At 43.1% G+C, this 17,231-nt stretch overlaps 1 protein-coding gene across 1 annotated transcript in view; it reads right to left on the bottom strand.

The window, feature by feature from the left end:
- The window catches only part of LOC147712654 (suppressor of tumorigenicity 7 protein homolog), a 1,198,755-nt gene that overhangs the window by 932,877 nt on the left and 248,647 nt on the right, over positions 1-17,231 (bottom strand). Inside the window, exons 7-8 of the mRNA XM_086923345.1 lie at positions 15,960-16,105; positions 1,126-1,223 (exon numbers count right to left, since the gene is read on the bottom strand). Coding sequence (XP_086779471.1) covers positions 1,126-1,223; positions 15,960-16,105 — 244 coding nt within the window. The remainder of the gene's footprint in view (positions 1-1,125; positions 1,224-15,959; positions 16,106-17,231) is intronic.

Below are 17,231 nucleotides of genomic sequence, written 5' to 3'. Positions count from 1 at the left end.
ATATCAGTGTCAAAGACATAATGTCACTGCGATATCAAAATTTGTGAGAGAGGTCAAATAGCATGTTACTTCTGCTTAGTGCTTAATTTGTAAAAGAATAAGTGCTGGTTTTCAAGCAGTGCTCCTGCACTGCTATTAAAAATCTGTGAAGTAAATGCCAAGGCTGAATAGTGATGAATTCACCTCAGGCCTCGTTAATCCACTTCCACATGCTGCTGCCTCTTTATCTCACTGTTGCTGGCCCCTGCTTTCTCCATTTGTGCCACTTTTTCCGTCTTTCTCTTGATCTTTCTTTCCCATTTGTCAGTTTTCCTCTCTTGCTTTCAGTCATTATCTGATTGGGAAAAACTAGTGCCGGTCCCCAAAAACTAGTGCCGGTGAACCGAACTGGCAACCATCGGCTCAAATTAAGCACTGCTTCTGCTAACCCTTGGGTTTTAATCAATCAACTTGATGATTGGATATTATCGAAAACATCTTCCAGATTAAGTACAAACAGGGCAATAGCACTACCATCATCAAGTTGCACACATACACACATTCATACATATGCTTAAGTAAACAGAACTGTACATATGTGCACTACAGGTTCCACTGAAGGCTGATTTACTATATTCTGGGCACTGTTAACTGAAGCATGTTTTACTACACACCTCACTCCATGGCATGTACACCCCTAATAACACCCCAATGGCCATAAGCAGAACAATTTCTTGAATGTTAATTTCTCACATTTTATTAGTGCAGACAGCACTAACAGCAAAGTTTATTTCGATTTAGACCATGCGTTGACGTTCTTATGGATTACTGAAACATGATGTTGCTTTCAAAGATATTTAACCATTGGCAGGAGAAAATATTACAAATATACTTCACTATACTTGGCATATAATGTAGTCCATATTCAGCAACAAACAAGTGCATATAACTATTAGTGTCCCATCACTAACAGAGTCTTTTCCAAAATCTGGGGTGGGAATTATTGGACACTTAGACTGTATCAATGACTGCCATCTGCATAACAAGAACTGCTTTGAAGGCAAGCAAAGGCAAGTAATGGAACATGTATTTCTCACATGAATCATCATCCACTTAAGGATTCAACAAACAGATATAGCAACTTACATCTCTCATTATCTTGGCAGCCTCCTTGATTCTTCCCAGTTTTCGAGCACACATTGCTAGTCGTCTTTTTATGTACACCAGGACGTTGGTGTCTCTTCCTACAAAAAATAAAGGAAAATCTGTTAATCTACTTAGTGAAAATCAGTCCCACATGTGAGATTTTATTAAACAGGGCATGAAAAAATAGCAGAAGGGAATGAAAAATCAAGGCCAGTTCAGAACTGTACAAGTCACTAGAAAGAAAGGATTATGTTATTTACCCTTTAAGCATCTATTCTTGGCATGTAGAGCTGCAGATTCACATACTGTGCATACTCCTGCCATCTAGATGTTTCCCTGCAAGAGGGTGAGAATGGGGAAAGTGTAGTATAGAGATGTCCATGCGTGTATTATGTAAGTAATAAGGACTGCAATAACCAGAGGTTTCCGGGAAGGAGGAGGGTGCATGTGAATCTACAGTTCTACATGACAAGAATGAAAATGCTACGTACCTGTATGCATCTGTTCCGGCATGTAGAGCTGCAGATTAGTACACTTAGCATTAGATCGCCACCTGGTGTTGGGCTCGGATGATTGCATGTTGTTGTCGTCTTGGAATGATGGGAAATGATGGAGTTAGTAGAAGTAAAGAAAAGGATGTCCATGCGTGTGCACCTAAGTAAGATAAAACTGGAACAGATACAGGTCCCAGGGGGGAAGGAGGGAGGGCGTGTAGTAATCTGCAGCTCTACAAGCCAAGAACAGATGCAAACTGGTAAGTAGCATTTTCCGTTCGAGGCATATGAGCTGCAGATACTACACTTAGCATCGCAGTGTCACCCCTAGCGGTGGTCGCCTGTATCTGTTGCAGTAGTTTGAAAGACAGTTTTAAGGACAGCTTGGCCTACTGCAGCTTGCTGCTTGGTTTGCACATCAACACAGTAGTGTTTAGTGAAGGTGTGTGTTGTACACCATGTTGCTGCCTTGCATATGTCCTTTAGGGGGATGTTTCCTAAGAACGCCATAGAGGCTCCCAGTTTGCGTGTGGAGTGCGCTCTAGGAGGAGCTGTTATGTACGTTTTGCTTTTTGATAGCATATTTGTATACATTTTACAATCCACCTTGCAATTCCACCCTTAGAGATGGGGTTGCCTTTATGAGGTGGAGAGAAAGACACAAACAATTCTTTTGTTTTTCGAAAAGATTTAGTTCTATCTATATAGTAGAGAAGAGCTCTTTTAACATCTAGTGTGTGTAGAGCTCTTTCTGCTACAGAGTCAGGGTTTTGGAAAAACACAGGTAACTCTACAGATTGGTTTAAATGAAAAGGAGTAATGACTTTTGGAGGGAATTTAGGATTAGTTCTTAGAACCACTTTGTTACGATGTAGTTGTAAAAATGGTTCTTGTATTGTGAAAGATTGTATCTCACTTACTGTTCTAAGAGAGGTAATAGCAATAAGGAAAGCTTTTTTCCACGTGAGGAATTGCAATTCACATTTGTGTAAAGGCTCAAAAGCGGGTCCCATGAGTCTTGTAAGAACAACGTTTAGGTTCCACACTGGAGAAGGTGGTAACCTGGGAGAATGATTCTTTTTAATCCTTCCATAAATGCTTTAATAGCAGGCACTCTAAAAAGAGACAGATGGTGTCAGTTTTGTAAATACGCTGCAATTGCTGCAAGGTGCAGGCGTATGGATGAATATGCTAAGTTACATCTTTGTAAATGTAAAAGGTAGCAAATGATATTCTGGATAGACGCGTCCCGGGGATCAATTTGGTTATTGTTGCAATAAATGGCAAATCTCTTCCATTTACCAGCATAACAAGCTCTGGTAGTAGGTCTCCTGGCCTCTTTAATGAGGTTCATACACTCTGGTGGTAGGTTAAGATAACCAAACTCTAAGACTTCAGGAGCCAGATCGCCAGATTCAGTTGATTTGGGTCTGGATGTCCGATGTCTCCATGGGTCAGCGTTAGCAGGGATGGTGTGAGGCGTAACTTTTGGTGTGGAACTAGAGAGAGTTCTAGCAGTGTGGTGAACCACGGTTGGCGTGCCCATGTGGGAGCTACCAGGATTAATTTGAGAGACTGTTGTCTGAGCTTCCGTACTACTAATGGTATTAGTAGTATTGGCGGAAAAGCGTACGCAAATCTGCCTGACCAGTTCATCCATATCGTATTGCCCTTGGAAAGCGGGTGTGGAAACCTGGCGGCGAAGGTTTGGCATTTTGCAATTCCTTGTGTGGCGAACATATCTATGTGTGGATGACTTGTGGAAAAATGGTTGAAGACCTTGCGGATGTAGTTCCCATTTGTGAATTTGTTGTGTCTGCCGACTCAACAGATCTGCTATTTGATTGTGAACTCCTGGAAGGTGTTGTGCTAGCAGATATATATTCTGTGGAATGGCCCATCTCCAAATGTTCTGTGCAAGCTGGGACAGTTGTAGAGAGTGTCCCCCCCCCCCCTGCTTTTGTATATAATACATAGCTGTCATGTTGTCCGTCCGGATTAAGACAGCTTTGTATAGTACTTGTACTTGGAATGTTTTGAGTGCTAAGAATATTGCTAGCAGCTCTAGATGGTTGATTTGGAACAATCTCTGTTGAATGGTCCATTGTCCTTGTGTCTTATGATGTAGGAGATGGGCTCCCCATCCTGTGAGAGATGCGTCTGCTGTGAGTACTATTTGTGGAACAGGTTCGAGGAACGGCCGCCCCTTTGTCAAGTTTTTGGTGTTCCACCACTGCAGAGAGTGATGTGTGCGGCTGTCTACCAACACCAGGTCTGTTAGTTGCCCTTGAGCCTGGTTCCACTGTCGTGCTAGACATTCCTGTAACGGACGCATCTGCAGTCTTGCATATGGCACAATAAAAATGCAAGACGCCATCATGCCTATTAGTCTCATGAACACTCTGGCTTGGAGAGTGTTGATGTTGGAAGACTGTGACTAAGGTTTGAATGCTCTGTATCCTTGCTGGACTGAGATACGCTAGAGCTGTAGACGTATTTATTGTAGCCCCTAGATACGGATGTATATGAGAGGGTTGCAGGTGCAACTAGGTGTAGTTGATTGTGAACCCTAAGCCGTGCAATGTTTGAATTGTCTGATGTGTGTGTTGGACACACTGATTGAATGACTTGGCTTTTATGAGCCAATCGTCTAGATAAGGGAAGACATGTATTTTTTGTCTCCTGAGATGTGCTGCTACTACTGCTAGGCACTTTGTGAATACTCTTGGTGCAGTTGTAACTCCGAATGGAAGGACTTTGAACTGATAATGTTGTCCTTCCAGTAGAAACTTTAGATACTTTCTGTGAGCAGGATGTATAGGAATGTGAAAGTAGGCGTCCTTTAGATCTAATGTTGTAAGAAAATCGCCTTGTTGCAGCAGTGGGAGCACTTGTAAAGTGATCATATGAAAATTATCTGATTGTATGTAATGATTGAGGGGCCTGAGGTCGAGAATTGGTCTTAGTGTCCCGTCCTTCTTGGGTATTGGAAAATATAGCGAGTAAACCCCTGTTCCTTGCTGTTGTAAAGGAACTATTTCAATTGCGTCCTTTTGAAGAAGCGGCAGAACTTCATGTACGAGCAGAGTAAGGTGTTCTGCAGACATTGGACGCTGCCTGGGTGGTATGTATGGAGGGGTTGCTCTAAGTTCGAGGCAGTAGCCATACTGGATAATTTGTCTTACCCACTTGTCTGTTGTGATGGAATTCCAGACAGGTAGGAATTGTGCTAATCTGCACAGGAGTGGAATGCTGTCGAGAAAGCAGAGGTAAGTCACTGTTTTGTGGTGGAAGAGGTTCGATTATTGTTGTTACCCCAACCTCTTCCTTTGTTGTTGTTTCCTCTATATCCTTCTCTAAAATATCCCTTGTTAGAGGATGTTTGTGTGTTAGATTTGAAGGATGTTGTATTGTCTGCTGCAGTCTGTTTGGAGCCTCCTCTGTAGAAGGTCGATTTACAAAAGGGGGTGGTGATGAACAGAGTGTCTGAATTGAGCAGACCACTCTTACCCAGTCCAAAGATCAGGGCTTGATCCATCACCGTTATTTATCTCACTGCCCCATCCCAGCTCAGAACCTGGCTATATGCAAATCAGTCTGTCCCTGGCCCAGTGCATCATGGGAACAGGGCAGACTAAACTACCAAGCCAATTCTTTACCAGAAAGGAGACAAGCTACCGGGGACCGGTTTCTGGCATTTCAGCCTCTTCGGCCCGGCTTGCTTGAATCCTGATGGAGCAGTGAGAAAGGGACTCATGTCTGAGTATACCCTGCCACACCTATAGTGGCCAAAATCGATTTACAAAAGGGGGTGGTGATGAACAGAGTGTCTGAATTGAGCAGACCACTCTTACCCAGTCCAAAGATCAGGGCTTGATCCATCACCGTTATTTATCTCACTGCCCCATCCCAGCTCAGAACCTGGCTATATGCAAATCAGTCTGTCCCTGGCCCAGTGCATCATGGGAACAGGGCAGACTAAACTACCAAGCCAATTCTTTACCAGAAAGGAGACAAGCTACCGGGGACCGGTTTCTGGCATTTCAGCCTCTTCGGCCCGGCTTGCTTGAATCCTGATGGAGCAGTGAGAAAGGGACTCATGTCTGAGTATACCCTGCCACACCTATAGTGGCCAAAATCGATTTACAAAAGGGGGTGGTGATGAACAGAGTGTCTGAATTGAGCAGACCACTCTTACCCAGTCCAAAGATCAGGGCTTGATCCATCACCGTTATTTATCTCACTGCCCCATCCCAGCTCAGAACCTGGCTATATGCAAATCAGTCTGTCCCTGGCCCAGTGCATCATGGGAACAGGGCAGACTAAACTACCAAGCCAATTCTTTACCAGAAAGGAGACAAGCTACCGGGGACCGGTTTCTGGCATTTCAGCCTCTTCGGCCCGGCTTGCTTGAATCCTGATGGAGCAGTGAGAAAGGGACTCATGTCTGAGTATACCCTGCCACACCTATAGTGGCCAAAATCGATTTACAAAAGGGGGTGGTGATGAACAGAGTGTCTGAATTGAGCAGACCACTCTTACCCAGTCCAAAGATCAGGGCTTGATCCATCACCGTTATTTATCTCACTGCCCCATCCCAGCTCAGAACCTGGCTATATGCAAATCAGTCTGTCCCTGGCCCAGTGCATCATGGGAACAGGGCAGACTAAACTACCAAGCCAATTCTTTACCAGAAAGGAGACAAGCTACCGGGGACCGGTTTCTGGCATTTCAGCCTCTTCGGCCCGGCTTGCTTGAATCCTGATGGAGCAGTGAGAAAGGAGCGCCGAAAGGAACTTTTAGCTTCTGTGGACTGTAAAGCTCCCATAGATTTGGCAGTATCTGTAGCCTTCTTCATCTTTTCAAGTGCTGTGTCTACCTCTGGTCCAAATAGTTGATTTTGATTAAATGGTTGATTTAAAATGGTAGTTTGCACATCATGGTTAACTCCTGAAATGCATAGCCACGCATGTCTTCTAAGTAGGACACTAGTGTTTACAGCTCTAAATGCAGTGTCTGCCACATCTAGTGCGCACTTGATTAGAAATGAACTTGCTTTCTTGTATAAAGTCGTTTGCCTGCTCTTTATATTTGTCAGGTTGATGTTTTAGTAGTTTGTCTAACTGATCATAATGAGCCTTATCATATCTTGAAAGGAGGGCTTGTGTGTTAGCTATACGCCATACGTTGGTAGCTTGGGCAGCAATTCTTTTGCCTGAAGCATCTATTACTTTGGGTTCTTTGACGGGTGGGGGTGCCTTACCTGACGTTTGTGAGTTTGCCCTTTTCCTAGCATTTGACACAACTAGTGAATCTAATGGTAGTTGTCCTTTAATGTGGGCTGGATCTGCAGGTGCAGGCCTATATTTTTTCTCAATCCTAGGGTTTAGGATCATAGAACGTACAGGGTCTTTAAATATCTCTGGAGCATGTTTGATGACCCCTTTAATCATGGGAAGAATTTGAACAGACCTTTGCGATTGTTCAAATGTGTCTAACAGAAAATCTTCCTCTGCCTCATCAGAATGCATAGTGACAGCTCTGTTAGGCAGGTGACCAAAACCAATGTTAACTTCTGGGGGAGAAGGTTTTGATGGATATGACTGTGGTCAGGGATATCTGGCACATCCTGTGGGTTTGGGCACTCCCAGTCTGTATCATCTACAGGGTATGGGAAAGGCTCATCTGGGTCCATCTCTCTCCCTAAACTATACTCATCATCATTTTGAGTTGAATGTGAAGACAGAAGAGGAGAATGTGGAGGAGAAATCTGTGGTGAATTGTTAAGAGGAACAGGGGATGAAGAAGAAGGAAGTATAGGAGAAGAAGGGTGCATAGGAGATGTGGCAGAGTCCTTCTTCTTGGCAGGTACTACAGGTGTGGGTGTTGCATCTGCCTTCCTCTTCTTGTGTGGTGTAGTGGATACATGACCTGTCTTTGGGTCGATGTAGATCTCTTTTGCAGAGGATTTGGTTGGAAAAGGTCTTCTCCTTGTGGAACATTTGTCGGCGCCGATTTTTTCGGTTCCGGACAAGGTTGCTGTCTGTTTTAGCCTTAGGAGGTGTTACAATGTCCTTTGTCGTAGTTTTCGACACAGAAGGTGTTGTTTTCGGTTTCGGCTGTTTCAAGGGCTTGGGCGCATCGGAATCAGGCCTTGTCAGTTTTGGTACCGAAGACGATGACTTTGGAGTGGAAGCTGGTCTAGTCGGCTTCGAGGCGTCGGACGCTGGCTTCATACCTTTGTCTTTAGAAGTCAACGGTTTCGGAGCCGAGACTTCTTTCGGTTTCGGTGCCGAGGGAGCTTGTGGGATCGGCCCGTTCGGCTTTCTCGGTACAGAGCTACCGGAAGGCTTAATTACTTTCTTCGGAGCAGGCATCGATGGCGGGCTTTTCGAAGTGGTTTTTCGGTCAAGACTGGGCCCCGGAGGGAGAGTGTTGACCTTTTCCTTCGATCTGGGTGCTGTGTGTGGTGCAGGGGCAGTAGTACTTACGCGCTGACCCGATGGTATGGAGTCATCTGAGTAGTCTGCCTCTGATACTATTTGGAGATCATCGGATTCTGCTTCGGGAACCAGTGGGGGTTGCGGTTGTTTGAAAATGTGTTTTTAGCACAGCTTGTCCTACATTAGCTTGTTGACGTACTAAAACATCCACACAATAATGTTTGGCAAATGTGTGTGGTGTGGACCATGTAGCTGCCTTACATATGTCAGCTATGGGCATATTGCCTATAAAGGCAACAGATGCTCCTATTTTGCGAGTAGAATGTGCTCTAGGAGGTACAGTTAAAGTTCTCTTAGCTTTAGCATAACAAGTTTGAATACATTTAACAATCCATCTAGAAATACCAGATTTAGAGATAGGTTTTCCCTTATAAGGTGGGGCAAAGGCAACAGAAAGTTGTTTTGTTTGGCAAAAATCTTTTGTTTTATCAATATAATACAGAAGTGCTCTTTTGACATCAAGTGTATGCAGAGCTCTTTCTGCTACTGAATCAGGTTGAGGGAAGAAAACAGGTAACTCAAATGATTGATCAATATGAAAAGCAGAGACAACTTTATGAAGGAATTTTGGGTTTGCACGAAGAACGACTATCTCTATGAAGTTGGAAGAACGGTTATTCTAAGGTTAGTGCCTGTACCTCACCAACACGTTTTAGTGCAGTGATAGCAATTAGAAAAGCAACCTTCCAAGAACAAAATTGTAATGGACAATTGCGCAATGGTTTAAAAGGTGGACCCATAAGCCTTGTTAAGGTTCCAGGCAGGTGCAGGTGGTAGCCTGGGTGGCATTATTCTTTTAAGGCCTTCCATAAAGGCTTTAATCACTGGAACTTTGAATAAGGATAAATGTTGTCTGCTTTGCTGCAAGTTGTAGTCGAATGGATGTGTAGGCTAGGCCTGCCACCTGTAGATGCATAAGATAAGAAATAATATGTTGTATAGATGCATCTATCGGATCAATTGTTATGACAATATATCCCAAACCTTTCTAAGTTTTCTTGCTTCTTTAAGAATTGTCATACAATCTGATGTTAGGTTTAGGTATCCAAATTCTATAATTTCAGGAGCCAAATCGCTAAGCTGAGCTCCTTGGGGTCTGGATGTCTGATTTTTCCATGGTTGTGTGTGAGAAGGTTCGAAGTGAGGTGATGCTTCTGGTGAGGAACTACTGACAGTTCTAGTAGTGTGGTAAATCATGGTTGGCAAGCCCATGTGGGAGTGACTAGAATTAGCGTGAGAAATGTCTGCTTGGGATTCCAAGCCAGCAATGCAAGGAGGGGGGAGGCGGAAAAGCATAAGCACATATCCCTGATCAGTTCATCCATAGGGCAGTTTCTTTGGATAGAGAGTGTGGGAACATGGAGGCGAAATCTAGGCATTTTGAGTTCTCACCTGTCGCAAAAAGTTCTATTTGTGGAAACCCCCATTTTTGGAAGTATAAAAGGGGAACATGCGGGTGAAGTTCCCACTCGTGGACTTGTTGCCGCAGCCTGCTGAGGAGGTTGCAAAGTCATGGTCTGTCCCTGGAAGATGTTCTGCTATAAGTTGGATTTGGTTATACATTAGCCAACGCCAAATAGTCTGAGAGAGGCGTGACAGTTGTACGGAGTGTGTCCTCCCCCTCTCTGTTTTTTTTTTTCATAGTACATGGTTGTCATATTGTCCGTCCGGACTAGGACAACTTTCCCTATCAGGTGAGGTAAAAATGCTTTCAACGCCAGCTGAACTTCTTGCAACTGTCTGTAGTTGAAGTGAAGGTTCTGCTGTTTGGTTGTCCAGAGACCCTGAACATATAATGTTGTAAATGTGCACCCCATCCTGTGAGAAATTAGTCTGTTGTGAGCAGGATCTGTGGAATATGGTTGATAAATGGCCGCCCTTTTGATAGATTTTATGTGTTCCACCACTGCAGAGAGCGATGAGTGCGGCAGTCTACCAACTTTTAGCTAACCCGATGATTATTTCAACTGACGTGCTAAGCATTCTTGTTGTGGATACATATTTACCCTAGCATAAAGCACTATTGCAATGCATGACGCCATCATCCCTAGTAATTGCATGAAGGTCCTGAGTGGGAGATACTGGTTGTTTTGGAACTGTAGTACCAGTGTTTGAAAACGGTGTATTCTGGCTGTACTGGGGTATGCTAGAGCCATTTGAGTGTTTAGAATTGCTCCTAGTTATGGTTGCAGTTGTGAGGGGGGAAGATGGGATGTTTGTGCATTGATTGTAAATCCCAACTGACATAGAAGGTTTATGGTAGTTTGAATGTGTTGTAAACACTTAAGATTTCTGTTGGCTTTTATGAGCCAATCGTCTAGGTATGGAAAGACATGAATTTGCTGTCTTCGTAGATGAGCTGCTACTACTGCTAGGCATTTGATGAACACTCTGGGTGGAGTTGTTACTCCAAATAGGAGTGCTTTGAACTGGTAATGCTTCGGTCCTATTACAAATCTAAGGTATTTGCGATGTGCTGGGTGAATGGGAATGTCAAAGTATGTGTCCTTTAAGTCCAGTGTTGTTGCAAAAGCAGAAGCACCTGTTGTAGCGTGACCATATGGAAGTGTTCTTATGATATGTATAGGTTTAATGGCCTGAGCTCTAAGATTGGTTTTAATGAACCGTTTTGTTTGTGAATGTGGAAGTAGAGTGAGTACACCCCTGATCCTTGATGTTGTATTGGAACAGGTTCTATAGCTCATTTGTTAAAAGAGCTTGTACTTCTTGTTTGAGCAGATATTGGTGCTGTATTGAGAGTTTGTGAGAACGAGGTGGTATATTGGGAGGGTTGCTTGTACGCTCCAGGGATAACCAAGTTGTATAATGTCCAATACCCACTTGTCTGATGTTATTGATTGCCAAATAGGAAGAAACTGTTGCAGTCTTCCCCCCGACAGGTGATGAAGGATCGAGGGGAAGTGAAGTGAAGTCACTGCTTGTTGGGGGACGGAGAGGTACGTATTGGTGTGCCTCTACCTCTTCCTTTAAAAAGTTTTCCTCTGTATCCAGCCTTGTAGAATCCTCTAGAAGGAGAGGATTGTGTCTGGATTGTATATGAAGATGCGGCTACATCTGTGGTATTACTTTTAAAGCCTCCTCTATAAAATGAGTAGCGAAAGGAGCCTCTGTTAGAAGGAAACTGGAAGGATCACACAGATTTTGCCACTTCTGTATCTTTTTTCATTTTTTCAAGTGATTTGTCCACTTGAGGCCCAAAGAGGTGTTCTTAGTCAAAAGAGTCCTTAAGGATAGTTTGCTGAACCTCTGGTTTGAAACCAGAGATTCTTAACCATGCATATTTTCTGAGGAGAATACTGGTGTTGACTCCTGTGGCTGCAGTGTCTGCAGCATCTAACACACATCTAATAGAGGAATTGGAAATGAGTTTCCCTTCCTGTACTAGCTCTTGCCCTCTTTTCTTGTGTTCTTCTGAGAGATAATGCAATACATTTTCCATTTCGTCACAATGGGCCCTATTGTACCTAGCCAACAGACCTTATGTATGGACTATACACCAATGGTTGGCTGATTGAGCAGCTACCCTTTTGCCTGAGGCATCTATTAATTCTTTATCTGGAGATGGGGCCTCTCCAGAGGTTTGTGAATTTGTTCTTTTACGAACATTAGAAACAACTAAAGAATTCAAAGGAAGCTGGCCCTTAATAAAAACTGGGTCAGATGGTGGAGGGATATATTTTTGTCCACCCTAGGTGTTATGAAATGTGCCCTCACTGGATCTTTAAAAATGTCTTCTGGATGCTTCATCATAACTTTAAACATAGCCAACGATTGTGGAAGTCTATGTGTACTTCCTAAAGCTTCAAAGAGGAAATCTTCTTCTAGGGATTCCTTGTGTAAAGTTACACCATAGTCCTGGCTGGGCGTATGTAGTGGGGTGAATAGTTCTTCTTATTTCCTCACAGATCGGGCGACTCGCTGTATGCGTAACACGTTTACCGCCCAGATAAATGAAACGGCAATTTATGTTTTTCTGTTTCTTACGTTTAGAAATATTGTAAAGCTGAAACCAACCCCCCTTTTTTTAATTTAACTGGATGAAGAAGATTGAATCCGGCTAATATAATTGTGGAGGTCTACTCTCCATGTTGGAGTTGCGGATTACATTTCTGCCGAGGACTCGCACAAGACATCTTTTTTGAAGTTGTGATTATCTAATACTGGATGTTAACAATCTCCTTGAATTTATTACGGGGGTCAAACAACAGCAGTCTAGATACCATAAGTGTGTATTGACTAAACACACACCATGGACAACACTTAGTCCTTTTGCTTGCTTTTATTAAATTCTCGTGAGCGGGCATACAACTGAGCCGAGCTAATGAATTCCTAACACTTGGCCGTTTGGCCCGCTATTCTTTCATACTCTATTTTTCTTAAGCGGGCATTATAAAAAGATGACAAGAACAGAGTCAAGCCAATGTATTGTTAAAGCTGTCGCAGAGCACTTCTCTTTTGCTACAGTTATTTTTCTATTAACAGAGCGGTGCCCCTAGAACCTGAGCTGTAGCCAGGTGAGGAGAAGCACGTTCCTCTCGCACTAAAGGTGAGCGGGGGAGACATGAACGAGCTGGTGTAAGAAAATGTCTAAATGACTTGTATATGAGCTATTACTTGTGAACAGCCTTATGAGAGATCATGGAACTAATATGTTTTCTATTATCTCTACCCTTATATGTTTGTGTTGTGCCTGTGACCTGATGTCTTCAGCGTTTGGACATCTTCCTCCTATACATGAGGTTTGAGAGGACTAATCAGGTGATCTCCTTCTCATTTTTTTGTTTTTTTCACGTACACGCACTTTCGAAACAGTAGCAGAGCTCTAATTGGTCCTGATTAAGCAGTAGATACCTTTGAGGATCACTAACTGCAGAAACATGTCGACCTATACAATTCTGTTTTTATCTATTGGAAGTGTACGGCCACAGAATAAAGAAAACTTTTGCGTCCACTCTCCAATTTTAACTGAGCACTCTTTTGCACTCATTTTCTTTAAGCACTGTTTCTAGTAACCATACCTTGCTTATCTAACATCCCAGTGAGCCCTACACACTTCACAGTTAGACTTTAGTGAAGTGGTTGCAACAAGGACTCTCCACTCTGTGTAGTGGTCCAAATGATGTAAAGGGCGGTATCAGATGGTTAACTGAAGGCAACCTGACCCGCTGTGCGGATGTTCTGCTGCATACCATATTGACATTTTGGATGCATCTAGATAAGAAGTCACAACACACGAGACATAGTATAGGGCTTTCCTTGCTTAAGACCCACAGTTACTCTTTTGTATTTATATTTTCTAGGGTGGCCCCACAATCTTGAAGCAGAGAAAGGAAAAGCTATTCTGGGGCCTGCTCCGGATTTCATCATCAAGCCAGAAAATAGTGGTGGACGAATATTCACTTCAAATAAATTGCTTGAGCTCATAGCCAGGTGCAGATTCTAATCTGCATGCACCATATGTTAGATTTAGACACAAGGCACCACATAAGAGAGCCAGGAAACGTATGACATGGAAGAAATAGAAGAATGGGCAGTGGAAATTACAAACATGGAGGACAATAGCTTCCATAGTATCATGCTGCCCCAGCCACCCGAAGACTGGAACTTTGCTTCCAGGTCAGAGAGAGCAGAGCACTGGTAAGAAGAAGTGGACACCAAATACTCTACCTGACAGCTTAGGACTCAGTCCCTTTTACTTTACACTTCAGTTCGCACCCGATTTCCGTTCCCTTTGTTGATTTTTCTCTTTTTCAGTTCCATCGGATTCCTTTCTTCTTACTTCCAGTGCTAAGCCTTGTTTTGTTGTAAACTGATCTTTGGTTTGGGCTCAGCTATAGTTTTAGATAGACTCATGACTTCCACAGCAATTAGGCTTGACGATTTGGAAAACGCTTTTGTACCAGACTATGGACTTCCTTTTTTAGCTTTGACAACTAGATTCTAGTTTCTGGTAGAGAGGTGTGCACTACATTGTCTGTTCTCGGGCAAGTTTCGTGGTTTGCCAAGGGGCTAATACAGCAATGCCTTTCACACCAGGTAATCCACATCTCATTTCCTTTTGTAGAAGTGAACTCATTTATCGATATCGCCTTCTGTTTTTACTTCCAGACAGTGAGTTGTAGTGTTCCACAGCAACACAGTCAGTGCCGTCCTATCCATCAGGGGAACTCTAAACTCCTTGCAAAGAGTGATCCTTTTTGTAAGAGTAGCTTAATCAGTTAGTCGGTGAAAATAGAGTTAGCACACCTTCATCAGAAATTCCACCTCAGATAGAGCCTACTTCCAATGCGAGTAACACTTATGCTGTAGGCAGAAATTACATACCAGCATTCCTTATTCCCCTTTTGCTACAACTGCCAGTTCGGGCTGGACTGTTCCCATTGGGCGCAGAGTCAGTACTCATTTGCATATGGCTGGTCCAAACTGGATTGGCATGGTGAGCAAAAAAACGATGGATTTAGGCCCAGATCTCTGAACTGGGGTAAATGTATGACATTGTTCTGCCTTATGTCCATCAATAATTATTTTTGCATTTGTCACCCCGAGTGGGACGAGTATGCTCAGACATGAGTCCCGTGCTCTTCATGCCACTAGAATCAAGCTATCCTGGCTGAAGAGGGGCGAAACCTCAAAACCGTTCCTAGGGTGCTTGTTTCCAGTCCAGGGAAGACCTGGCCTGGCAGTTCGGGCTGGACTGTTCCCATTGGGTGCAGGGTCAGGACTGATTTGTATTTGGCTGGGTCCAAACTGGAATGGCATGGTGAGCAAACAAACAATGGATTTAGGCCCAGAGCTCTGTACTGGGGTGGATGTATGACATTGTTCTGCATTCTGTCCATCAATAGCTCTTTTTAATACTGCCATTGTGGCACATGAAATATCCTCTAGATAGCCTCAAAAGTTTCAAGTCTTTATGGCCATATGTCTTCTTCATTTTTTTCCCTAAATCACAGCGGCTGTTTACAAATCAGTAAAAAGCATAATGTTGAAGCTACTGTACTTGAGTAAAAATGCATTCATTTTTAATCTAAGTACTTGGCTTTCCAATACCTAGACATTTGTATAACAATTTTTAGCAAACAGCAGACCTGACTAGCAGCGCCTACTGGACTACTGAGACTTTAACAAGGTTCTAAGGATATTATTGTTTATATTAGTCCGTATCAGTGGTTATTGGCTGGGGCAGGCGGGATGGATGAATCTGCAGCTACATTTTATCAGGGCTTATGAGAGAAATTGAAAGAGGCTTTAGTTAAGGTAATCAATCAGCATGCATTATCAGTGGCAATGATAGATTTAAAGCTACAAACTGCGGCACATATAAAAAAAGACACCAAAAACACCCTTTTACCCCAAAATCTTTTTAGAAGAACAAGGTGGATAAGGCAGAAAACTCCACGAAGTGCTCTGAAGATAAAATGCAGATTGAGACTATCAGAAAGACTAGCTGCAGAAGAAAAGGAATGAAGACGTGAATCATGTATATATTGTGGAATCGCCAGACCGTTTGTCAGAGACTTTCCTCAGTTTGGGGGGGGGAGGGCACTTGAGAGCCAGACAGTAACAGATGAACCCTGGTCAGGTACACACATTTAACTTATTTCAGACACTTTTGTTAGCCATCAGTGAGATGTCATTTTCTGGTCCTTTAAGTTCAAGTAAAATGCAAAGACTCTGCAGCATAAATTAAACTAGAACTTAGGAGGACTAAAACCATGATCTACTTTACATAATTATCTATGTTTAATTAATTTAATCGTTCACAGACTGCTATCAATCTGACTTGTTTTCATTTCAATGTGTAGAAGTTGCTTACTGTACTGCGCTTCATTCGGAATACTCTGGTGCTGTGATTTTTTAAATATTGTTTCCCCTGCTTTCAGCGCCTGCTTCAGTAGCTTCTCTGCTTCAGATATAGTGGTTGCTTCCTCCTCAGCCAGAAGAAGATATGCAGTAGGACACCTAAATTGAAAACAAACAGAGCAAACATCATGACTTGGAGAAAATGTCCTCCCAAGAGAAGTTTCGATCTACATATGCCATATAACGACTTGATGTCTCTAAGTGCAAGGAAAACTGGTGTGTACAGTATAGAAACACAAGCTGGATCAGTTAAATATATATTTTCACGTATTGGGCAGCTACTAACATATAGAGTGAAAAACAGAAAGAGGGAAAAGGAGAAAACTGAAGTAGAATGCTACAAAGAGAATAACTTAAGTGGAAAGCCACCATGTGTGTAGAGAGAGATTGAAAAAAAGTGTGCACATGGGTTGACATGTGTAGTCATCCCCTGAAAGAAACCTTCAGTTGGGTTTAGTTAGTTAAAGTTGATGTGAGCTAAATGGTGCCCACTGCACCAAAAAAAAAAAAAATCAAAAGAAAGCAAATAAAACAATTATATGTCAGGACTGGAGGCGATGATTATGCCTTCTTTCTTTACTTTTATTCCAATAGCAGCACGAAGGTAACAACAAACTACTTTTCCCATGAACCATAGGGAAAAATGCAGTCAGAAAACAACCATGACAACAACCAATCATGAACAGAGACAATGTCCAATCAGGGGCAACTAGCCCAATATAGCCCTTTGCTAGTGTCCATTCTTCCTCTTTTTTCACTGCTCCGCAGCAAAGATAAGTACTCTCCAGTTCCTTTGGGCCGTTTAGTGCTTAGAGTTGTAATTTATTTTCATTGTATGCTTATTGTTATATTCTGTGCTGTTGCAATGTTGAATGCATAGGCTTAATAGCTTTCAATGTCGTCAGGGCGCTCGCGCTTGTTTTGATGTTCGGAGGTGTTGGTTTCACCGTTCGTTACCGATATACGCTTCGGTATTTCTGTTCCTTTTTTTCCCCCTTTGGGGGTCGTGCAGCACCTTCGTGTGAGTTTAATTTGGTTTCTCAGGGGCGCCGCGGGATTGAGGTTTTCCTCATCCCTACGAGGCGCTTATGGTGCTGCCTCGGTTTCTGTGGACCTCCCGTCGCGAGAGGGCGCGGGAGGCCGTCAGAGGCGCGACGCAGTGTTTAATCTCTTCAGGGATTCAAACACTGCGAGTGCGTTTTTTGTCCAGAAGCCTCCGGTCTGA

The sequence above is a fragment of the Lissotriton vulgaris genome, chromosome 5, assembly GCF_964263255.1.
Source record: "Lissotriton vulgaris chromosome 5, aLisVul1.2, whole genome shotgun sequence".
NCBI classification, from domain to species: domain Eukaryota; kingdom Metazoa; phylum Chordata; class Amphibia; order Caudata; family Salamandridae; genus Lissotriton; species Lissotriton vulgaris.
The sequence above is the reverse complement of the archived record's forward strand: the minus strand, read 5'-3'. Positions and strand labels throughout refer to the sequence as shown.